General features: G+C 41.7%; 1 protein-coding gene across 2 annotated transcripts in view; it reads right to left on the minus strand.

Moving 5' to 3' along the window:
• Window positions 1–14,506: 14,506 nt before the first annotated feature.
• The window catches only part of TRIQK (triple QxxK/R motif containing), a 317,628-nt gene continuing 305,627 nt past the window's right edge, over window positions 14,507–26,507 (minus strand). The window contains exon 5 of one of the 2 annotated variants that reach the window (XM_082258324.1): window positions 14,507–14,954. In XM_082258324.1, the coding sequence (XP_082114450.1) occupies window positions 14,844–14,954 (111 nt within the window). In that variant the 3' untranslated portion in view covers window positions 14,507–14,843. The remainder of the gene's footprint in view (window positions 14,955–26,507) is intronic. The other variant, XM_082258323.1, reaches the window with a different exon arrangement.

Genomic DNA, 26,507 nt, shown 5'->3' on the forward strand with positions numbered 1-26,507 from the left:
CTTTTTTGGACGCCGTATATAGAGAAGAGCAGTAACTAGCTCACTACCCCCTCGATACAGCTTGGAGAGGGCAGTCAGGTGCTATCTATCCCTATAACCCTATAAAACTGTGAAATAATGAATAGGGGTGAGTGACTATAGAGGGATGGAGGGTTTGTCCTCTTCCATCATAAAGTGGTATTCTTCTTCTATTAGTACTGTTACACCTACCTGGGCGAGCACCTTCTGCCACCCACTCATCCAGCTACAATACTGAGATCAAGGTTCTGTAATACCTGAGTTCTTCATCAACTTGAGACTCAAAACCACCTGATCCCTAGCTTCGAATTCATCGGGGACCCCCCTTGGGACCCCTATTCATGTACACATGAGGGTCAAAGCTTTCGGAGGGAGCCGTTTGCTTCCTCCTGCGGTTGGGTGCCGGGTCAGTGTATTTATCAGGAGTATTATACTACAAAAAATCAAAAAGTAAATGCAACTACTTGTGTGCTGAATGAATTGTACCAAAATGTAGTGATACTATTTGTCCTAGTGGTGGCCGCCTGTTGCGTACCTGGTTTGGTGATAATCCCCTGCTGAGCTTTTTATCAGACTTTTAAAGAAAAGGATATATAGCACAATCATTGTGCTGCCGGCAGAATCTTGTCTTCTGTGGGTTCCCGGGTCTGTTTCTGGGTCTGGAATGGAGGAAAATACTCGAACGGATATTAGTTATTGCTTTAGACAAACGTGGACCATAACCAGTTAACACATCACATTGTAACTGCAACTGCTGTGGGAAGTAACAGCTGAGTCTGGGGGCTGAACCAAACAAAATTTCATAAGGAGACAGGGCATGTTTCCCCTGGGGGATGTGTCTGACACTGAACAGGGCAATGGGCAAACTGTCTGGTCAACTCATCCCTGTTTCCTGGGACATTTTTAACATCCTAGACTTTATTGTACCATTCATCCTTTCTATCTTCCCACTACTTTGAGGGTGGTATGGGGTGTGTAGAGCAAACTCAACTCCCAATGCTGCCCAAATCTCTTTTGTAAGGGTTGCTGTGAAAGCTGGGCCATAATCGCTCTCTACCACCTCTGGGACCCTAAGTCTACATAATATCCCACTGAATAATTTCTTGGCTGTGGCCTTGGCTGTCATGTTTGTAACGTTGTAGGCTTTTGGCCAACCGGAGGACATGTCTACCACCACTAGGGCTTTTTGGCATCTGTATATGATCAATTTGTATCCTCTGGAATGGATACAGGGGTTTCGCCAAATGTTTCTGCGGTGTCTCTTCTGTCCTCACCGGATTGCCTTTTTCACATACTGCACATGAGGCGCAGTAATTTCTGGTTAAGGTGGTTATTCCTGATCCTGGGGCCCAGTAATATTTGCTGATCAGTGAATTCATTAAATTCTTAGAGAGATGTGCAGATCCATCCTCCCATTGGATGACTGCTGAATACATACAGTATATTCTGGTAAACTGGTTTACCCTTTCATCTTTCAGATGGCATCTGCACTGGGAATTCACTCTTCTTCAGCCACTTCGGCCATTTTTCGTTGGTTTGTTGCTGCTTGCTTAGCCGCTATTTCCGCCAAGTGGTTCCCTCTGGCTTTTTGAGAATTCAGTCTGCCATGTGCTTTAACCTTCAAGACAGCCACTTGTTCAGGCAGGAATAGTGCATCCATTAAATCCTTGATGGCTGGGCCATGTTTCAACGGTGTTCCCGGCCGCTGTCAGGAACCCACCAGTGTGGCACTTGCCTCCTTCGTCTGCATATCTGGAGTATTATAGGGGTCTTCTTCACCTTCTTGTCCTTCTCGTCCTTCTTCTCCTTTTCCTTCTCCTTATTCTCCTTCTTGTCCCCCCCTCGAAAAAACGGCAGAAGTGTGGCCGTGGCACTCCTAGCCACGGGGTCCAAGCGGCAAGAATAGTACCCAATCGGTCTGAGCCTGTTGCCATGGGCCTGAACCAGTACTCTTGTGGCATGTCCCTCTCTCTCTGAGACAAATAGCTTGAAAGGCTTCTCATAGTTCCAAAGGTGGTGGGCGGGGACCACGGACAGAAGTTCTTTCAGAAACTTTCAGAAGTTCAAAGTTGGTGAGGGCTTTTGTTGATTGTAGGGAAGGATCAGTCTTCAGGGCATCATACAGGGGTCGCATCAGTAGGGATGCATCGGGAATGCAGGAACGGCAGTAGGAGATCAGTCCCAGCAAGGATGGAGGGATGGGATGGAGGGATCTCTGACCCATTGGCACTGGAATGGCCTTGATTGCGGTGACTTGTTCTTGGGTAAGATGTCGTGTGCCTTCTGAGATGCAGTGACCAAGAGAGACCACTGTGCCTTTGCACCTTTGGATCTTGCGTTTTGTGGCTTTGCAGTCTTGCTTGGCCAAGTAGCAAAGGGGCTCTCAGAGCGAGTTGATGATGCCTCTCCTTGGGTGTCCGCACAAAGCAAGAGATCATCCACATACTGAAGGAGCACAACCTCTGGGTGGTGTTGGATCCATGTGTCTCAAATGGATGTCATTGCCTTGGCAAATCGGGATGGAGAATTTTAGGCTCCTTGAGGCATTACATTTATAAGTACAGGGTATCAGAGCTTCATTAGACAAAGGGTCTCGACCTATGCTGAAATAGCTACGAATTGAGTTGGCTTCAAAGGGTGTTGTGGTTTACTGGGTAGGAGTGCCTCAGGTTTCAGTTGCACCTTGACAGGTGGTACTCTTAAGTGACTGATGTCTTCGGGTCCTGTGGTATTGAACCTGGAGTTGTCCCTTCATGAAGTGTCATCACGATTGGCAGAGAACACAAAGCAGAGGAGTCTTCTAAGGATAGAGGAGTATGTAGCTGCAGTCCTCGTTCAGGCGTGAAAATGATCAAGGCCTGTAGTCTGGACAGCACATCAGCTCCTAGCAGATTCAATGTGCATGTAGAAGACACCACAAATCTGGCAAGCAAGTTAGGGTATGTTCCCAGTTAGAGTGGCTAAGTAAGGGGACACAGGAAACATCTTCAGTGGAAAGGAAAGTACTAGACCATTTCTCTGGTTTGGGGCTTGACGGGCCGTCTGATCATTGCCCTCTGCTGCGAATTCCTCATGACACAGAAAGAACTTCACCTCTCCTCTGCAAGTGATCACACATCAGGTGATCAAAGGGCAGGTGTCGTTCATTGCCGATCCAAATTTCTGCCAGATCTCTGCATGTTGTCTCCGGGGTTATTGGGACTTCGGTTAATATTTGTTCATTGTTGCTTAGAAACACTGTTAATATTAGTACCATTTGAGCACACTGTCATAAGGGGTGGCACGGATTTGCCCATTTCCTAGTGGGAGTTGGGGCAAGAGCAAATTAAGTCCTCAGAACTGTGAGTCTTGGATTAGGGGTTAAATCAGTGGGTGCCCTTGTCATCTACAGTTAGTCTTCCCAGTTGGATGCTTCTCCATCACTAATATATATTGGACCTGTAATCCGGGGAGGATGGGAGTGTGGTAGGAACCATCCATCCTGGTTTAGAACAAGAACTGAATATAGGCAGAGGAGGGTATAGGCCTTTGTTAGGCCTTCCTGGTGTACCAAGATGGCCGTCAACAGGAAGTGTACTAGGTTGGGCAAAAAGTGGAGACATGGGTGTACTAAGATGGCCCCCAACAGAAAGTTGTCATAGTGGGTCCCCCCCCCCAACAATCCCAGCATCCACGCACATATACAATTATTTCTGTAAAGTTCAATTGTTTTGCCATTTATTGATATTGAGTGTAGTAATAGTGGATAAGAACACTGTTTCATCATCAAAAACATTTGCCCGTAGTTCCCTATGCGCAAGGGAGACTCGGTGCAAAAGTTCTGAGAATTGGCTACTTTTCAAGGGGGGGTTCAAGTGTAAATATCTTTTTCAAGTGTAAATATTTTTGTTCCTATGACAGTTATAGAATTAATTTTTGGACATTAAGGGTACAAACCTCTCCGCCAGTTGATCACTTGGTCACCAGCGGCGCACCCCCCCACCCCCAGTTAGCGCCCTGCCCCAACCCCAGAAAAGTGGTCAGACCACCCCAAAAAATACATCCCCAGCATATGTGGAGGGGGGGTAGGATAAGGAACTTGGCAAGAGGGGGGGGGGTGCCTGAAGGAGGGAGGGGAACCCGGGGGTCCGAACGTCCCAAGGAAGAGCAAACGTCCACCCCAGAACCCTCCAGGGGTAGAGGAGGGACAGCTACTCACCATACCAGGAACCAGGTGAGCACTGCTCCAGACAGATCCTCTTCTCCATTGAATTAGGGGGCTGTTGGAGGACGCTTCGACTCAGGCCAAGGCGAGGTCGTATGCGACCTCGTGAGACATTTAACTCGCAGGGCCTGCCCCCATCCAGTGGGGTTTTTTTTTTGCGGCCGACCTAGCGCAGCGCTGAGGACTGTGAGCGTTCACTGGCTAGACTGGGTGACCACTGGATCTCGATTATCCAGCCTGTCGCCCAGTCCAGCAGTTGATTTGTAGATCTCACAGGAAAAATCCAGGAAGAAAAACATTTCTATCTTAAAAATTTTGCCAGGACCAAAGATCCCAACAAGGATCTAGGTCCTTACTCCTGACTGGGCAGAAAAAACTGTGTGCCTATAGCAGAGAAAGGGAGTATACCCCCTGGGGACTGACCATGGGTGTAGCCAGAATTTTTTCTGCCTAGTGTCCTACTCCTGTAGGGGGCAGCATAACCCAATGGTCAACATTGATAGGAGCTGTGTCCATCGATGAACGAAAGAGAAATTATAAAATGTTGTCATTCAAAGTGTGAGAGCACTGAAAGCGAAAAATTGGTCAGGGCAGGTAGGGGGAGAAAGTGCCCTGTAATGAAGTGGTAAAAAGGTCTTGAAGAATCGGTCATTTCCGTGAAATGCGTTGACCCTAGTTCTTTTTCTCGACAAACAGCCATAAATGTCTGTAGTGGATAATGTTTTGCTGGTATCAGTATGCAAACCATGATAATTTGATACATGTTTTTTTTAATATTTTATTGTTCAAAAAATAAAGATTTTGTACATGTTTTTTCTTACATAATGTGTACTTGTGTGGTCACTGGAGGTGTATTTAAAATCCCACTTCCTACCTTTTGTTACAATATATTTTCTAACTATGTAACATTTTCAAAATCTTACCATATTTGTCGTATATACACTGTTCAAAAAAATAAAGGAAAACTTTGAACACACATCAGATCTCAATGGGGAAAAAGATCATGCTGGATATCTATACTGATATGGACTGGGTAATGTGTTAGGAATGAAAGGATGCCACATCGTTTACTGGAAATGAAAATTATCAACCTATAGAGGGCTGAATTCAAAGACACCTTGAAAATCAAAGTGGAACCTAGGACCCACTGCACCAGCGTAGGGTCCAACAATGGGTTCAAAGATTTCATCCCAATACCTAATGACAGTCGAGATGGTCTGTGTGTCCCTCTATCGATATGCCTCCCCAGACCATCACTGACCCACCACCAAACCGTTCATGCTGAACAATGTTACAGGCAGCATAACGGTCTTCGCGGCTTCTCCAGACCCTTTCACATCTGTCACATGTACTCAGGGTGAACCTCCTCTCATCTGTGAAAAGCACAGGGTGCCAGTGGCGGACCTGCCAATTCTGGTGTTTAATGGCAATTGCCAATCGAGCTCCATGGTGCCGGGCAGTAAACACAGGACCCAATAGAGGATGTTGGGCCCTCAGGCCACCCTCATGAAGTCGGTTTCTGTTTGGTCAGACATTCACATCAGTAGCCTGCTGGAGTTCATTTTGTAGGGCTCTGCCAGCGCTCATTCTGTTCCTCCTTGCACAAAGGAGCAGATACCGGTCCTGCTGATGGGTTAAGGACCTTCTAGGGCCCTGTCCAGCTCTCCTAGTGTAACTGCCTGTCTCCTGGAATCTCCTCCATGCTCTTGAGACTGTGGTGGGAGACACAGCAAACCTTCTGGCAAAAGGCACGTATTGATGTGCCATTCTGGACAAGTTGGAATGCTTGTACAACCTCTATAGGGTCCAGGTATTGCCTCATGCTATCAGTAGTGACACTGACCCTAGCCAAATGCAAAACTAGTGAAAAACAGTCCGGAAAGAGGAGTAGGGAAAAACATTTCAGTGGCATCCACCTGTAAAACCATTCTGTTTTGGAGGTTGCCTCATTGTTGCCCATCTAGTGCACCTGGTAATTTCATTTACCCCAAAGCAGCTGAAACTGATTAACAACCCCCTCTGCTACTTAACTGACCAGATCAGTATCCAAGGAGTTTAATTGACTTGATGCTATGCTCCAATTAAAAAATGTTCATTTAATTTTTTTGAGCAGTGTATATTTTGTCAGTACATATGCTATTAAGCAGTGGTTCTGGATCCACAACAGAGGATTAAAGCAATTACATGCATGCACCGGTTAGACGTGAAGACATGAAAATAGCTTCGCTTAACTGCATCTAAACAGAACTGCAACTGAATCTTTATCAGAAAACAGTGAATAGGGGACTTAAGTTCGTCTGGGACTTTGTTATTGCCGTGACAGATATCTGACTCATATAGATCTTCATGGCAAACCATCACCGACTTGAAGCCCCATTCATAAAGTCACATCCAATAAAATACACAAACTGTTTACTAGCAGGTTAGAGGGATTCTGGATTACAGAGACACCGCCTCCCAGGAGCTTAAATTATCTAACATCTTTGTTAGAAGGGGATACTTCTTGTTGACACCCATGTGTATTACTTACCTCACGGGACTCAAGACTTTCACTCCCCCAATCCCCCCTCCCCTCCTTTTTTTTCTTTTCTCCTTTCTGATTTTTAATTCTTCAATTTTCTCCCTCTGCTTATTCCTCCCTGCACTCACTCCTGTTGGACTTCCCTCTGGTAAGAGATTCAGGTAAAAGATTACCAATTCCTTTACTTTGAGAATAAATTCCCTAATGGCAAAAGGCCTAAACTCCCCTCACTTAATCAAGAAACACATTTCAACACTCACAGAAAGTTTAACATGAAAAAACGACATTCTTTGATGTGGATAGACATTTGGCACATCCTAACGCTGAAAATAAGAGGCAACTCATTTTTCTCATGTGCATGCTAACATATGCATGCATATATGCGGCCTCAATGAAGTGGGTCTTCTTCCCTGAGGTCACATATATTGCTTACATGTGTTTGTGCTGGAAGTGTGCTGCGCAGTGCACTCTCAGCACAGAGAACAGACTCTGACTGAGAGAGTAGGGGACCAGGATGGAGGTTCTCTACACTTTAAGGACAAGAAAGGGTCCTCCAAATGACATTCTCAGAAGAGGGATGAAAGAACATATGTATCCCAACCCTCACATGCTCACAGAGCAATTGTATGCAGGAAACAAATTATACAATCTTATCAAAGATAAGTACACATGAAATCTTACATAAAATTAAGAAACTCATTTCACAGAGTTGCAGGCGTTGCTTAAATGAGAGAGGTTTCCTGGTTTACATTTTGGTGCTGCCCAAAAATCCAACCATTTTGGTCAGCTAATCCCTTGACTCTCTCCAGACAGGCTCTGTATCTTGCTTTATAGAAAACCCTTAGAAACCACCGTGGCTTGAAATAATCCCTCGATAACTGACCACCTTGCAACCAAACCTTCAAAGAATTTGTTTAGGGGATGGAAGAAATTGTGTGCACTAAACAGGACTTCAACAGGATTACAACACTTAGTATAGCTAGAGATAAGTTTGAATGATGCATCTAATCTGTAAATTGGAGAATTATAAGAGATCACCTCATATTTAAGACTTCTGTCATACAGGCTACAACAACACATTAGGCTAACACCAGACCTCAAATATTAAGGCTAAGTGTATGGCAAACAGGGAGGTGGTTGGTCTTCCATCAACTGGGGCATGCCTGGCCAAGGAAGGGTGGTGGTGGGTAAATGTGGGAGGGAACAGTTTAAACCCTAAATTAATACCTACCTAGCACTCTTTCCTTGCCCCTCTCCTTCATCCCCTCCTTTTCAGTCCACTGATTTAGAAACCCAGGGGAAGGAGCAGGTATGAATAAACTTTTTTATGTGCAAAATTGTGTAAGAAGTGCTAACTCACTTGGGAGCAGCAACTAGAAAGTCCCTGGACTAGGAAATGCAAATAAACAGTGTGTAGGCTAGTGCGCTAACCTAAATCTATAAATGTGATATGGTGTCACAGTTACTCCCTCCCTTTAAACGGGGTAAAGTGACAGGTGCTTAAAAATATCAACAAATAATAAAGTAAAGAGATGAATCTCTTATAAATGTATAGACATGTATGTATAAATTAATATAAAGTGCATATGATAGACAAAACATATCACTAAATACATACATAAAGTGCACAATGCTTTGGTGCAAAATACTGTTCGAACTTATAGAAATGATAAAAATGCATAAAATGAACAAACCATCAAAAATTATGAAACGTGCACAGTGCTTAGTGCAAACAATAAATCATATAGTGAGCACAGTGAACAACAGTGATAAGAATCACAAGTGTCCCAACCAGACTGCAAAGTTGGGACGTTAACCATAAATTTATGCCCGGCAACATAAAGTGCATATATAAAAAACCGGAAGCTCCTCCCGTATGCCTTTAAGTAATGGTCAGTGACTATGCGAGCTATCCTCCTATCCCAGTCGATGGCTACTGAGAAGAAACGTACGTCGGGTGGAGGGGGAAGAAGCCGCATCGTCACTTCAGCGCGGACCGCACTGCAGGTGGCTGCGCAGGTTACATGCTGGAATCATTCATTTTAAATGTAAGTGCAATCTTTTTTCTTTTAATAAACCTGTGAAGATAATGCACTATCCAGCCTCTTTTTATTTATATGGCGACCGGGGTAATGTACAGGAGGAGTGGAAAGCCTTATAAGAGTCTGATTATGGTCTGTGGCTGCACAACCCTGACACATATCTATGAGCCGCCGCTTTGATTAAGATAGTGAGTGCCCCAGAGGAGGAAAAGAGGAGTCCTACAGTATACCCCAGGCTGATCTTAAGCCGTTGTCTGGTAAGCTGCCATCTAAAACACGTGTGAAAACACTTGGAGATCGCATGCAACACTGGTGTATATTTTGGAATACCACCTCTATCCTCCTAAACGTCCAAGGATTGTTCATAAAAGCTTTTTCATACAACAGATTTTAAGAAAAAAAAATGCATGGAGTTCTGCTGTAACTTTTAATGTTCATTTCTTCCTTTCTTTGTGCATCAATAAATACAGTGCCTTGAAAAAGTATTCATACCCCTTGACATTTTCCACATTTTGTCATGTTACAACCAAAAATGAAAAATGTATGTTATTGGGATTTTATGTGATAGACCAACACAAAATGGCACATCATTGTGAAGTGGAAGGAAAATGATAAATGGTTTTCAAATTTTTTTACAAATAAATATGTGAAAAATATAGCCTGTATTTGTATTCAGCCCCATTTACTCTGGTAACCCTAACAAAAATCTAGTGGAACCAATTGCCTTCAGAAGTTACCTAATTGGTAAATAGAGTCCACCTGTGTGTAATTTAATCTCAATATAAATACAGCTGTTCTGTGAAGTCCTCAGAAGTTTGTTATAGAACCTTAGTGAACAAACCGCATCATGAAGACCAAGGAACACACCAGAAAGGTCAGGGATAATGTCGTAGAGAAGTTTAAAGCAGGATTAGGTTATAAAAAAATATCACAAGCTCTGAACATCTCACGGAGCACTGTTCAATCCGTCATCCGAAAATGGAAAGACTATAGCACAGGAGAGCATTAATCAGAGAAGCAGCCAAGAGGCCCATGGTAAACTTCGAGGAGCTGCAGAGTTCCACAGCTCAGGTGGGAGAACCTGTCAACAGGGCAACTATTAGTCATGAACGCCACAAACCTAGTCTTTATGGAAGAGTGGCGAGAAGAAAGCCATTGTTGAAAGAAAGCCATAAGAAGTCCAGTTCGCAACTTGTGAAACGCAATGTAGTGGACACCGCAAACGTGAAAGAAAGTGCTGTGGTCAGATGAGACCAAAATTGAACTTTTTGGCCTAAAAGCAAAACACTATGTGTGGCAGGATATCCCGTGAAACATGGTGGTGGCAGCATCATGTTGTGGGGATGCTTTTCTTTGGCAGGGACAGGGAACCTGGTCAGAGTTGATGGCAAGATGGATGGAGCCAAATACAGGGCAATCTTAGAAGACCTATTAGAGTCTGCAAAAGACTTGAGACTGGGGCGGAAGTTCAGCTCCCAGCAGGACAACGACCCTAAACATACAGCCCAAACTACAATGGAATAATTTAGGTCAAAGCATATTCATGTATTAGAATGACCCAATCAAAGGCCAGACCTAAAACCAATTGAGAATCTGTGGCAAGACTTGAAAATTGCTGTTCACAGATGCTCTCCATCCAATCTGACAGAGCTTAAGCTATTTTGAAAAGAAGACTGGGCAAAAAATTCACTCTAGATGTGCAAAGCTGGTAGAGACATACCCAATAAGCCTCACAGCTCTAATTTCAGCAAGATGTGGTTCTACAAAGTATTGACTCAGGGGGGCTGAATACAAATACATGCCACACTTTTCAGATATTTGTTAAAAACTTTGAAAACCATTTATAATTTTCCTTCCACTTCATAATTATGTGTCACTTTGTGTTGGTCTGTCACATAAAATCCCAATAAAATACATTTACGTTGGTCACGTTGCAACCAAACAACTGTGGAAAATTTCAAGGGGTATGAATAATTTTTCAAGGCACTGTATATTAATCTGACAAATGTTATAAAGTTTGAAATAAAAAAAGAGCAGTGACATTGTTACATATGATAACTCAAAACGAGTGCTCATTAATATACATGATCATTTTCCTTTAACCTTCTTATTTTTACCCATTCCTATTTTCAGAATACATAATCCACTTACCACATTCCCACTTTACATTCTAGGAGGTGAGAGTGAGATCACATCAGCCTGCATGTGTTGTCCCCAGGGTGACATGCTACCATGTACAACACAAACTCCGCATACCAATGAAGAATGCAAAATTTTTAATATGTACTGAATAGAAAACAACACAGCATCATTTAAAAAGATCATGTCTATAGAATCTGTCATATTGAAAATGCTTTTAATTAAAAACATGGCATCACTAATTATAATAAAGTTTCCAAATCAACATATTAGGCACACATCCAGAAAAATCAAAATTTGAAAAATAATCTCTCCCAAACGACATCTGCTTTGTACTTTATAATTAACAAGTTCATGTAGGAAAACATGAAAATCAGACCAGGAAAGCTTAAAGTAGAGCTCCAGACAAATCAAAATTCACCAGTAAACGAGCACAGGAGGTTATTGCCAATTGGTATATTTATCTCTTTTATTAATCTTTATAGAATTTGCTGTAGCACAGGTGTCCAATCGAAGAATGTTGATATACTGAACAGCCCAGTGGGGAGTGTGGGCGTGTGTGTAAAGGGGGGTTGGAATGGGGCAACGCTGCATCTCTGATCTCTGTGGGGCAAATTCTAGGTAGAAGGGCGTGGGGGAACAAATACAGATTTTTCAGTAGAAAACTGAATGTTTAAATATGAACTCCACAGATACACATAAATAGTTTTGCTATGAAGATCCCAATGAAGGTCACAGCACAAAAGTTGTGACCTAGCAATTTCTATTCAGGCGCTTTAACAACATGGGAAAGTAGTAGTGCAAAGCTCAGGGTTAAGCTGAGAATTACAAAAAAATTGAATTTTCTAAGATTTCCAAAGACTTTTTTTTATTTCAAAAAGTTTGCATTAACTGGAATTCCCTCTATAGAAAATGTCAATCTTAAAAGGAAAGTGAGCAAAATCACCAAATATGGTCTACTTAGATTATGCAAGATTTGATTGTCCCTTCTGCAAACTGGATGACAGTTCCTCAACTTAAGCAGAAATATGCAGCAGACAAGGCGGCCAAAGGATGGTGATTTTCAGTAGACTGCTTTTGGATATGCAGGCATGATACAACTGTATTTATGATCTTTCTATAATGAAGTGATAGGGAGATATGTGCTGCACACACCTTCAATGCTGGAGTATCAAAGGGAAAACAATAGTGATTGGACACATTTTTCCTAAACTTTAATAAAATCTTCAAATGTATTGCACTTCACTGGTATCTATTTAATCCTTGCAAGATATATATATATATATATATATATATATATATATATATATATATATATATATATATATATATATATACACACACACACACAAAGGCAAAATAACTGAACAAAGAACAAAACAAAACAGAATGTCAGATAGCACCATTTAATTAATGATGTAATAAAATTGCACCTACAAACAATGGCTTGACCAAAGCATATAATCTGGAAAAGTCTCTTTCAAAGAAACCAGGGCACATTTGAAGATGCTTGACACTCTCAAAAGGCCACTAGCAAAAAGAGCATGAAGCAAGGATGGAAGCCTCTGGAGTAGACCCTGAGTTCAACCATGGAAGAACACACTAAAGCCTGTGAAAAAAACAAAAGCCGTAAACCGGGATTAAAGCTTTATCCTGGGTGTGACATACCCCCATGTGTTTCAGGGCCATGTCCCTTCATTTACAGCTCCTGTTTTGGGACAAGTTGAAATGTTATCTTTTATGATTTAATTAAGTGTCTGCTCCTGAGGTTTTCATCCTTGCTCCCATCTCTCCTTGCTGGCTGTCTAACCAAAGTGTGTCCTGCATCTTCAGATGCAACCTGGTTACCTCGGGAGAGGCTTCTCCACATTATATGCACTGACCCATAGTTTATAAGTGCGATTTTATTACGCCATTTGTCATAAGATTTTTTACCTTAGCTGTCCAGTGCACAGTTTTTTTTTTTTTTTAATGTTTTCAAGGATTACTAACCTGTCCAATTGATCTTTAGACACTCGTGTCCTGACCCTGCTGTGAAAAATGGCATTTTGATAGGTTTACAGTCAAGATTTTACTATGCTTTCATTGTATTTGAATGTTTCCTTGTATTGAGGCATTTATACTGGGCCAAAGGGGCACCCTAAACAGAAGCTTTGTTAGAGAATACATTACAATTTAGAAACAGGTAGTTTACAGGCTGCCATTTACTGTAATGTTACAGTGATATTGATATTCTTAAATTTAAATGAGAATCATAGGCATCCCAAGGCAGAGATGGGGGGGGGTTCATCACATCAGTAGTACAGTAGAATTCTATACTAATCTTTTTCACACTGCCTCACCACACTTACAAAGCTAAAACTAGGTTTGTGCAAAAATGACAGTTTTGCTGAAGTGTTAGCATTTCACCAAAATGTATTGTCAATAGAAGGTGAAATTAAAGTGTGTTAAAGTTTTTTTTTAATCTGTATTAGACTTTAAATGGTCCCAGAGTAGTTTTTTTTTTTGCAAATGTTTTTGCAATTTTCTTGTGTATTTTTTTGTAGTTTGAAAATAATAACTGACAATTTTAAAGAACTAGTACACAAGAATGTATTTATGTTTTCTTTCCTTTTCCTGTTAAAAAAAAAAAAAAAAAAAATCAAACAACATTAAAATACACAAAAAAAGAATGAAAGACATAGACATGGTGTTCATGGTGACTTGATGTTGACAAAAAAAGGTCATAGAGCAACAGGGTGTGAAATGGTTATGATGACCAAAAAAGCAATGTCACACAGCTTTAAAAAGGGGGCTTTTGCTGCATGGTGGACTTGTGGGCAATTTTTCAAATACATTTCAACAAATGCATAACTGTTGATTTTGCCAAAAAAACTTGCTCACTGCTATGCATTTTTATTCCCGACTGTGACAATATTTGAGCCTGTTGACTGGCCTCCGTACACCTAACCTTGGAAACCAACAGGGTGTCATGTGTGCCCCATACCCAGTAAAAGGTTTTAAATAAGACTAATTGGTGGCAAGGTCTAAGTTATTTGAGGTACCTGTTAACTATAGGTTCACTTTAAAGTGGTCAGATCAATAAGAAAAGTCGAATTGCTTGTTATGAGTTTCTGAAATTTGTATATAGCTATTACTCTGTTACTGATGTGTGGCAAACAGACCAGTTGGGTTATTGGACCAAAGCTTATGTAGATCGTTAAGGGATTGTAAAGGCAGGTTTTTTTTATTTTTTATTTAGCCTCCCTCAGCCCCGCTAATACTTACCTGAGCCCATCTTTATCCAGCGATGTTGTAGGAGTGTCTCAGCTGCCCGGGACTCCACTACTCATTGGCTGAGACAGCATTGTGGCACCATTGGCTCCCGCTGCTGTCAATCAAAGTCAGTCAGCCAATCAGGAGAGAGAGGGGGTGGGGCAGAGTCGCAGCTCCATGTCTGAATGAACACAGGGACCGGTGGCTCGGCTCAGGTGCCCCCATAACAAGCTGCTTGCTGTGGGGGCACTCAACAGGAGGAAAGGGCCAGGAGAGCCGAAGCAGGACCCGAAAAGAGGAGAATCTGGGCTCTGTGCAAAACCAACTGCACAGAGCAGGTAAGTAGAACATGTTTGTTATTTTTTTTTTCAAAACGAGACTTTACAATCACTTTAGCTTTTGGGCAACAGAATGCATCCAAAAAAAAAAAATATTTGTTTTCAAATGAATTCGGTGTGTTGTCTGTAGCTCTCTTTTAATAAAGGCTGAATTAAGTAGTGTGCATTTTGTTCTTTATGATTTTACCCATAACAAGGAATGTTTTCAGCATTTAATAGTACTGGAATGTGTAGCTACAGTAAATCTTTACTGTGCAGTGTATGAATTCACATTGTCTGAGTCCTCTATGACAAAATCAATATTTTCTTCTTATCTCTGGCACTCGTTAGTCTTCAGAATCTTCTCTGGGTTCCATAGGCTGAGTTAATTTAAGGTAGAAAAAGGCATAAAAGGCCAGCAGAAAGACCAGAATGGCTACAACCACAAGGAACACCTCCTAAAAAAGAAAAAGAACAAAAGTTACAATCATTTGTTGAGTTACGTGCTTGAGTAAAGAAATGTTTTAGTACATACAAAACAAGAGCTGCAAGTGTAAGATGTCAGCTCATACCATTTCCCAGCAGCAATGCACAACCCAGGGCCTGAGCCATTTAACAGAAGGAATGGGAATCAACTAGGGAAGGTGATTGAGATGTAAGAGCTAAGCGCTTTAACTTTCAGCTAAGACCTGCAACCTATAGATAGTAAATCTAAACCCTAAGGCTCCGTTCACATGTTGGCATCTCAGATTGCGGGCAGAATCACAGCGTTTCTGCCCGCAATCCAGAATCATTGCAAATCACGGGACTCCCATGCGATTCTCGTGACTTGCAATGGCACCCCAAACACGGCGTAATTTTGCCGCGATTGTTGCCCGACAAATTGCAGTAAAATTGCGCAAACAGAATTGCAGGATACCCATTGCCCAAAAAAAGTACAAGTACTTCTTTTGGGCAACAGGCGTCCCAAGATTTTGTTTATGTGATTTTACCGCGATTCGCCGGGCGACAATCGTGGCGCATTTGGCATGCCACTGCAAGTCACAGGAATCGCACAGGCGACACATGTTTTGCAATTATTCAGAATCGCGGCGATTCTGCCTGCGATTCCAATATGTGAACAGAGTCTAACTGGATGACAATAATTTACTAAAGCACTATGTATCAAATTATTGCCATTTTTTTCTTTTCATGGCAAAATCTCAGTGCATTAGGCATGCCATTGCAAGTCACAGGAATCGCACAGGGGTCCCGTGTTTTACAATTCAGAATCGCGGCGATTCTGCCTGCGATTCCAATATGTGAACAGAGCACTATGTATCAAATTATTGCCACATTTTCTTTTCTTGAAATACAGGGGAGATTTACTAAAACTGGAACACTCAGAAGCTGAGTGGCTACCATGCACAGCTGCACCAGATTCTAACTTCAGCTTGTTCAATTAAGCTTTTACAATAAAACCTGGAAGCTGATTGGTTTCTATGCAGAGCTGCACCAGATTTTACACGCTCCAATTTTAGTTAATCTCCTCCACAGTTTTCATCTTTTTTCATCCTTTTTTGTTTCTCAGTGCTGCGGATTCATCCAACCTCTTTCAGCAACTTCCTTTCTACATAAATGGGCTTAGTAATAGTGAAAACACTGGGCCATGGCTACACAATGCCTACTTGTAGACCCCACTAGGGGGTACATATGACTGGGTGATAACACAGGAGCACATTTAAGAGACATTTTTCAGTCCAGTAAGTGCTTTATGACAGGTATTGTTCTAGAAAAGTGTAATTGAACCCACGCTTAGGAAAAAATTATGTTTCCACTATATGTGATCTGTTTATGGTGAAAATAATCAATGTAAATATTAATAAAATTGTGGGCTGCTGCTGATAAAAAAAAAGGGGGGTGGTCCCTTAAAAATGAAATAATATATGTATATCAGCGCTGCTACCTTAAACTATTCAAAAAAGTGCTGTGTGCTTGCAAATAATAAATAATCTCTAAACCCTATGTTTACAAATTATTATATGTGCCACACTTATATATTGTGTATATATATATATATACACATACATACATACACACACACACATGTCAATCCTCCAGGTTATTACAGTAACCGTGTTATTTCTTAATGTGCAAAAAAGCAATATAGAGGTAGATTATATATATATATATATAATGCAGCAAGATATTAAATAAATTAATATACAAAAAGTGCCAAGTAAAAAAAATAGTCCTTATAGTCTGTGCTGAGGCCTGCTGCAGTTAATACTTACAGGTCCCCCCGTCTGTGAGTAGACAGTAAAAGAAGAAGACTGAAAGGGGTTGTAAAGTCAGGAAGGTTTTTTTTTTTTATCTTAATGTTCTCTAGGCATTAAGATAAAAAGCCTTCTGTGTGCAGCAGCCCCCCTCATACTTACCTGAGGTCCATCTCTGTCCAACCATGTCCATGAGTGTCTCATCTGTCCAGAGATTCTCCCTCCTGACTGGCTGAGATAAAGCAGCTGTGCCACTGGCTGCTGCTGTTGTCAATCAAAGTCAGCTACTCAATCAGGAGAGAAAGGGGGCGGGGCTGGGTCAGGGCTCCATGTCTGAATGGACACAGGGAGCTGTGACTCCGCTCGGGTGCCCCCAGAGCAAGCTGCTTGCTGTGTGGGTGGGGGGGGGGGGGGACTGAACAGGAGGGAGTGGCCAGGATCACAGAAGAGGAAGCGAGAAGAGGAGGATCTGGGCTGCTCTGTGAAGATCCACTGCACAGAAGAGGTAAGCATAACATGTTTGTTATTTTTATAGGAAAAAAATGAGACTTTACAATCACTTGAAGAGCTTATCCCTTTGTCAGTCCACTTTTCTCCTAATATCAGCATGCTTTCTGTCAGCATATTTGCAAGAAGCAAACCTGATTGACTCCCAGCCGGTCACTATCTCTCCCATTCTAATTGCTGCTGTACATAGACTACACAAAGCGGATACCAAGTCAGATTCAGGTACTTGCATTAAAAAATACATTTATGTATGGATTAATGAATATGGAGATGCATAAATGTGTGTCTTTTATATCTGTCTGGAGTCTAGCTTTAATAGCTGAAATGTCCTTTCCACGACCTAAAACTTTCTATGTAGGAAATACAGTACATATCCAACAAATATACAATTTTTCATTCACAATTAAACACGCACATAAATAAATGCGGTTTAAAAACATTGCTGTAAAAGTGCTTTAAAAATTGTTATGTAAAGCACACTGCACAGAAGCACTCTTTGTAAATTTACAAGAGAGAAAATTAAATTGAGTATTTCTAATACATGTTTACAGTTCCATCCATCCATTTCTGGCATTATTTCATAGAAGTCCATTTCATTAACAAACATCTTATGACGGCTTACAAAGAAAAAAATAAATAAATAAAAAATGAGCAACCTTCAAAACACCATTTGCAGTTTAACAAAAAAAGATCCATCATGAATAATTCATTACATTTGCTTATGTTCTGCTGGGATTTTCTACCTGGCTGTTCATGTTTTAGCGCTAATGGCATAAATTTGTTCAAAACATTCCAACTGTAACATACGTTTCTCTGAGGCATCGTCTTGATTTTTGCATTGTGACAAGTTTTTCGATAATTTTGCTATTTATTCGGCCCTTGTGTAAAATAAATGCACAGTCGCATTAAAAGGAGCAAATTATGAATATTTACTTAAATTTAAAAAAACACAAACAAACCACAAATGATTAGCAAACATTTTAGCGAGACCGAAGAGAAAGAAGCACTGGGAATTTTTTTCTTTACTGCAACTAGGACACATTTTTTTTTTCCCTCCTGAAAAAAATCATCATGCAGGTTTCATTTATTTTCTTTTTTTATACACAGCTGTTCTTTCGGGCCCATCTGGACACACAGCTACTAATCTTAAGAGGATGTAATAAGCAAGTGACACACAACTGTAGCAGCCATCTGCTTGGGAGAATGGACAGCAGACCCGTACAGTTTACTTTGCAATTCTCAACCCACATAATGAATGTCAGAAGAGTGCCATGATACAGTATGTACAGATGTGCTTTCTTAATATTAAAGAAAACACACACAATGTGGATAATCATATTGTAGTGTGCGCACACAATCGGTTCTAGCATTAGAGGCCACTGTTTGCTGCAGCTGTATCATGAAATCGGAGGAACCATGAGCTCTACAGACAGGCCTGTATTATGTGAGGTGGCCCTCAAGTGTGTGATAATTATCTGTCAAAAAGGTGAACAGATATGCATTTTATATTATCTGTAAGAAAATATACCAAAGTATATTCCCCGCGCCAAGGATAATTATTACAATGTTGTACAGTGGGGATCGAAAGTTTGGGCACCCCAGGTAAAAATGTGTATTAATGTGCATAAAGAAGCAAAGGAAAGATGGAAACATCTCCAAAATGCATCAAATTACAGATTAGACATTCATATGTCAACAAAAGTTAGATTTTATTTCCATCATTGACACTTTCAAAATTACAGAAAACAAAAAAATGGTGTCTGCAAAAGTTTGGGCACCCTGCAGAATTTATAGCATGCACTGCCCCCTTTGCAAGGCTGAGACCTGCCAGTGTCATGGATTGTTCTCAATCATCGTCTGGGAAGATCAGGTGATGTCAATCTCAAGGGTTTTAAATGCCCAGACTCATCTGACCTTGCCCCAACAATCAGCACCATGGGATCTTCTAAGCAGTTGTCTAGAAAATTGAAACTGAAAATAGTTGACGCTCACAAAGCTGGAGAAGGCTATAAGAAGATAGCAAAGCATTTTCAGATGTCAATATCCTCTGTTCAGAATGTAATTAAGAAATGGCAGCCATCAGGAACAGTGGAAGTTAAAGCAAGATCTGGAAGACCAAGAAAAATATCAGGCAGAACAGCTCGCAGGATTGTGAGAAAAACAATTCAAAACCCACGTTTGTGAAACCAGTGTTGCAGCGCTGCTTAAAATGAATATCAAAAATATGTGCAAATATAACAATATATACGAACCAGGGACATGCAAATTTCTCAAGTTGCTAAAACCACTGATCAAATAAAATGAATTAATACATAAATAAATAATCATCACACATGATCATCAAAGTGCTAGTGACTTGTGCATAGTGTGCAAAAAAGCAATTCATAAATGTCCATTCAAGTGCTGGTGAATCCTCTGTGTTAATCACTTAGGGTGTGCTCCCCCTTGTGGTAATGTACTCACCACAACACGCTAGGTCATCAGCTGTTTAATAGTCCATGGCAGCTTTCCTTGCCAGTGCTGTAGGAACCCACGTTTGACTGCACGATCCCTCCAGAAAGATCTGGCAGACACTGGAGTTGTGGTACACTATTTCACTATAAAGAGATACTTGTACAAATATGGTCTTCATGGAACAGTCATCAGAAGAAAACCTCTTCTACATCCTCACCACAAAAATCAGCGCTTGAACTTTGCAAATGAACATATAGACAAGCCTGATGCATTTTGGAAAAAATGTTCTGTGGACCGATGAGGTTAAAATTTAACTTTTTGGCCGGAATGAGCAAAGGTACATTTGGAGAAGAAGGGGCACAGAATTTAATGAAAAGAACCTCTGTCCAACTGTTAAGCATGGGGGTGGATCAATCATGCTTTGGGGTTGTATTGCAGCCAGTGGCACAGGGAACATCTCACGAGTAGAAGGAAAAATTGATTCATTAAAATGTCAGTAAATTTTGGATGGTAACTTGATGCCATCTGTGAAAAAGCTGAAGTTAGAGAGGATGGCTTCTACAAATGGATAATGATCCTAAACACACCTCGACATCCACGGGGGATTACATCCAGAGGCGTAAACCGAAGGTTTTGCCATGGCCTTCACAATCTCCTGACCTCAACATAGTTAAAAATCTATGGATAGACCTTAAAAGAGCAGTGCGTGACAGACAGCCCAGAAATCTCAAAGAACCGGAAGACTTTTGTAAGGAAGAATGGGCAAAGATACCTCAAACAAGAATTGAAAGACTCTTGGCTGGCTACAAAAAGCGTTTACAAGCTGTGATAATTGCCAAAGGGGGCAGTACAAGATATTAACTCTGCAGGGTGCCCAAAATTTTGCAGACGCCATTTTTTGGTTTTCTGTTATTTTGAACCTGTAAATGATGGAAATAAAATCTGGAAATAAAATCTAACTTTTCTTGACATTTTATAAGAATGTCTAATCTGTAATTTGATGCCTTTTGGAGATTTTTCCATCTTTCCTTGGCTTCTTTATGCACATTAATACAAATTTTTTCCAGGGGTGCCCAAAGTTTCGATCCCCACTGTAGTTGGTGAAGGTAGGAGTTCAGCAACAAGCGCGTGGAAAAGAGTTCTCCTTTAAGGATCGGGCTGGGAAGCCGGCCGCTGCTTTCTTAACAATGGTGTGATTCAGATGGGAATTCCAGGCTACTGCCTTCTATGGGAACACATCTGAATCGCACATCGGATCAGTTCTGAAAACACGAATTTGTGCGGGGAAAAAAAAACTGTGTGGGTTCCCCCTAAATCCATACCAGATCCTTTCGGGTCTGGTACGAATTTCAAGGAGAACCCCATGCCCCCTACCCAAAAGCGCCTTGTCCCCATGTTGATGGGGACAAGGGCCTCTTACCCACAACCCTGGGCTGTGGGGGTCTGCGGGCACAGGGCTTATCAGAATCTGGGAGCCCCCTTTAATAAGGGGGCCACCACATCCCACCCCCCATGTGAATGAATATGAGGTACATTGAACACCTACTCATTCACCCAAAAAAGTATATAAAAAAAAAAGAAAACAGACAGTTTTTGACGACTTCTTGATTAAAAAAAAAAAACAATGTACTCCAATGCAGATCCATCCTCAATCATGACACCCGCCACCACCGCCGGACTCGAAAAAAGAAGAAAAAAAAGCTCAGCTCACAACTATAGCTACTGCCGAAAGAAAGAAAAAGAAAGAAATTGCGCTAAATAATTAACAAATTTTCAAAAGCAGCAACTCAACTGTGAGATAGTCACAATAATCATTTATAATAGAAATTAGAGCCTCGCTAGCTTACATTGAATACATCCATAAACCATGCATTAAATGAAGAAAAAGGATGTTCTAAAAATAACGTCCATCCAAATAAAAACATCAAGCCAAAATGGGGAAAATAGACAGAAAATTGAAGTCCAAAAGTGATAAATCAGGCTCCATCCCGTAATAACAACTGAAGTGTAGTATATCTTCCACCAAAAGAATTGCCTGCTCACCAACTTGCAGAGACCTCACAGGGTCAAACACACCTGTGTCTTAAACCCAGCCAGGGCCTAATCCATCCACAGAAGAAAGATTGGCAAATCCCACCAAGCACAGGTCGCAGAATCGGCAATTAGTATGCGATCACTAATGTAGACCTCCTCAGACCTCAAATCGCAAATTCAGGATGTCACACTCATTGCCGTTCCCCCAAAAATACAAAAGCTCGCCATAGTGTAATATCGTACAGAACTTTATTAGTAATATAAAAGATTGCACTTACAGTGAAAAATAGCATAAAGCACATGTAGAAAACAATAAGCTGGCAGGCTGTGCATAAACACTCGTCCTTCCGAGATCACAGATGCGCGGTGACGTCAGCACATCGCTCAGCGTTTCGTCACGGTCTGCTATCCTGACCGCTGTCTGCCTGCTGCACCCTGCGACAGTTGTTAAATAGGAAAGGGGGCAAGGCGGAGGTGGTGGAGGGCGTGGTGATTGACGATGGATCTATATCTGGTGTCTGTTTTTATTTCTTTTTGACACTTTTTTAAGTGAATGAGTAGGGGGTACAATGGCAAGGACCCCCCTGCCCCAAAGCACCCCTCCCAATCCATGTTACATAGTAGTTAAGGTTGAATAAAGACAACAGTTCATCCAGTTTACCTGTGCAGGTGTGTGTGTGTGTCAGTGACGATAATCATTTCCCATATCCCTGTATATTGTGTTCTTTAAAATGCACATCCAAGAGTCTTTTAAATGTATCAATACTCCCCGCTGATACCACCAATAGTAGAAGAGAGTTGCACATTCTTACCGCCCTGACAGTGAAAAACCCCCTACACAGCTTAAGGTTACACGGCTTCTCCTCCAATCTCATTGTGTGGCCCCGTGTTCTCTTACACTCCCTGAGAGTGAATAGTTTTTTCCTATGCTGGGATCACCATTGAGGTATTTGTAAATCGCTATCATGTCCCCTCACAAGCGTTTCTTCTCCAGCAAAAATACATTTAGTGCTTGTAGCTGCTCCTCATAATTAAGGTCCTCCAATCCCCTAACTAGTTTTGTTGCCCTTCTTTGGACTCTCTTCAGCACATCCCTTTAGAGGATTGGTGACCAGAACTGGACAGAATATCCCAGATGTGGCCAGAGCAGAGTATTATAAAGTGGTAGGATTATAGGTTTATCTCTGGTGTATATCCCCTTTTTTATGCATGCCAATATTCTGCCGGCCATGGCAGCCGCAGTTTGACATTGCATGATATTGCTCTGTCTATCTTCTACTAGGACCTCGAGATCTTTTTCCATTCTGGATTCCCCCAGAGGTTCAAACCCCCCCCAGTGTGTAGTTTGCGTTTATGTTTTTACCCCCGAAGTGCATTACTTTACATTTCTCCACAATAAACCTAATTTGCCATGTAATTGCCCACTCCATTATTTTGTTCAGGTCTTTCTGTAAGATTTCTATATCCTGTTGTGACGTTATTGCCCTGCTTATTTTTGGGTCTTCCGCAAAAACTGAGATTGAGCTATTTATCTCAGCCTCCATATCTTTTATAAATATATGTTTTTGAAAATGTCTTTATATTGAAAAATTGAGATGTATAGGTACAAAACATAGCCTTTGGGCATTCCCGGGCTAATACATAAAACATAGAACTACTAATAACACCTATTGTAGAACACAAAAAAAAGAAGAGGGGGGGGGGGGAAGAAACAACACACCTTCCATACACCTCGCTCTGTCATTCTCTTATAAAATCGCTTTAAGGGTTGATGGATTGTAAGGGAGATTCTTGTTCCCTCTCAACCATCAGGATAATATATCGGAAGAATATTACCTCGTGTTTAGAATCCTACCTGAACAAATGCAATGTGTGTCCCTGCAGAGGAATACAGTACATTTGTTCAAATCATAAACTAAACCTTATCAGGGGGGAATTCATTCAGTCTGTGGACTACTGATCATCTGTTGTAGACTCTGAATCTGTCCACAAGTGCCAGACCTACTCAAAATTTCCTAGGTCAACCCCGGGACAAATAAGTAGCTTTGTATAGGGGTACAACCTTATTGATTAAACACTTCCAGAAGGTTAGATTAGGGGCTGTGTGATTTCCACTTGAGCACTATTGCCTTCCTGGCATGAAATAATAAGAGACCCAAGAGAGTATGCATCGCCCTACTAACAGCCAGAGAGTCAACTAACCTCAGGAGGCAAACACCATCTTTTACAGGGACCTGTATAGTACCGTATTTTTCCGTGTATAAGACGCCCCCCATTTTTCCAACCCAAACTTCAGAAATCAATATTTTAAACATAAGGAGCTGTTCTTCCTGTTTTCTCCACTGTCTGATCATGCACTCGGTGGGCGGAGGTCCAAACTGTCTCTCTGCAGCCCTATTGCCATGCTCTTTTGCATAGCGAATTACAATTACCGTAGTTGGAATTTAGCAGGGTAAGACAATCACTTACCAGTACTCATTTTTTTATTCTCTGACATCTGGGCTCCGTTCTCGCATCTCTCTCTCGCATCTGCGCACTCCAACCTCCAATGGTATTGCATCTGCAGTCTCCGCCTTTACAGCATTATCTGACGTCCACAGCTTGCAATTGGAGGAAGCCTCTTTGACAATATGGCCAGCTACGCACCTGCGCACTGCTTACTGACCGTGTATAAGACGCCCCTCAATTTTCTGCATAAAAATTTGAGCAAAAAATAGCGTCTTATACACGGAAAAATACGGTAGTTAGGGTAGATATAAACTGGGTCACATCCCACCAGTAGTTACTACTCTGAGAGCACTCCCAAAAGATATGGGCAAATCCAGCAGAAGAGGAATTAGGGTATATACAGTGGGTACGGAAAGTATTCAGACCCCCTTAAATTTTTCACTCTTTGTTATATTGCAGCCATTTGCTAAAATCATTTAAGTTCATTCTTCTTCCTCATGAATGTACACATAGCACCCCATACTGACAGAAAAACACAGAATTGTTGACATTGTTGCAGATTTATTAAAAAAGAAAAACTGAAATATCACATGGTCCTAAGTATTCAGACCCTTTGCTCAGTATTTAGTAGAAGCCCCCTTTTGATCTAATACAGCCAGGAGTCTTTTTGGGAAAGATGCAACAAGTCTTTCACACCTGGATTTGGGGATCCTCTGCCATTCCTCCTTGCAGATCCTCTCCAGTTCTGTCAGGTTGGATGGTAAACGTTGGTGGACAGCCATTTTTAGGTCTCTCCAGAGATGCTCAATTGGGTTTAAGTCAGGGCTCTGGCTGGGCCATTCAAGAACAGTCACGGAGTTGTTGTGAAGCCACTCCTTCGTTATTTTAGCTGTGTGCTTAGGGTCATTGTCTTGTTGGAAGGTAAACCTTCGGCCCAGTCTGAGGTCCAGAGCACTCTGGAGAAGGTTTTTGTCCAGGATATCCCTGTACTTGGCCGCATTCATCTTTCCCTCGATTACAACCAGTCGTCCTGTCCCTGCAGCTGAAAAACACCCCCACAGCATGATGCTGCCACCACCATGCTTCACTGTTGGGACTGTATTGGACAGGTGATGAGCAGTGCCTGTTTTTCTCCACACATACCGCTTAGAATTAAGGCCAAAAAGTTCTATTTTGGTCTCATCAGACCAGAGAATCTTATTTCTCACCATCTTGGAGTCCTTCAGGTGTTTTTTAGCAAACTCCATGCGGGCTTTCATGTGTCTTACACTGAGGAGAGGCTTCCGTCGGGCCACTCTGCCATAAAGCCCCGACTGGTGGAGGGCTGCAGTGATGGTTGACTTTCTACAACTTTCTCCCATCTCCTGACTGCATCTCTGGAGCTCAGCCACAGTGATCTTTGGGTTCTTCTTTACCTCTCTCACCAAGGCTCTTCTCCCCCGATAGCTCAGTTTGGCCGGACGGCCAGCTCTAGGAAGGGTTCTGGTCATCCCAAACGTCTTCCATTTGAGGATTATGGAGGCCACTGTGCTCTTAGGAACCTTAAGTGCAGCAGAAATCTTTTTGTAACCTTGGCCAGATCTGTGCCTTGCCACAATTCTGTCTCTGAGCTCTTCAGGCAGTTCCTTTGACCTCATGATTCTCATTTGCTCTGACATGCATTGTGATCTGGAAGGTCTTATATAGACAGGTGTGTGGCTTTCCTAATCAAGTCCAATCAGTATAATCAAACACAGCTGGACTCAAATGAAGGTGTAGAACCATCTCAAGGATGATCAGAAGAAATGGAAAGCACCTGAGTTAAATATATGAGTGTCACAGCAAAGGGTCTGAATACTTAGGACCATGTGATATTTCAGTTTTTCTTTTTTAATAAATCTGCAACAATGTCAACAATTCTGTGTTTTTCTGTCAGTATGGGGTGCTATGTGTACATTCATGAGGAAGAAGAATGAACTTAAATTATTTTAGCAAATGGCTGCAATATAACAAAGAGTGAAAAATTTAAGGGGGTCTGAATACTTTCCGTACCCACTGTACGATGTAGTCGTTGTGGTGTAAAATAAATTCTGTGCACTATTTTAAACTGGATCAGCCAGTCTTTACTCAATATTAGTGCTTGAAATGGGCTGTCCCAGAGATCTTCCCGGTCTTAATTGTCCAAGTCCTGCTCCTCTGAACACCACGCAGTTAGCAGGGCATCTAGTAGTCCCACATGAACGGAGGAAAGTAGTGACTTGTAGATCACAGAAAGTGGGTTTTTGAGGGCGTCATACCAGAGGAGAACCTCCAAATCGTCCTGCTCCAATCTTA

Source organism: Pelophylax lessonae (assembly GCF_965119305.1).
Source record: "Pelophylax lessonae genome assembly, chromosome: 5".
Taxonomy (NCBI): domain Eukaryota; kingdom Metazoa; phylum Chordata; class Amphibia; order Anura; family Ranidae; genus Pelophylax; species Pelophylax lessonae.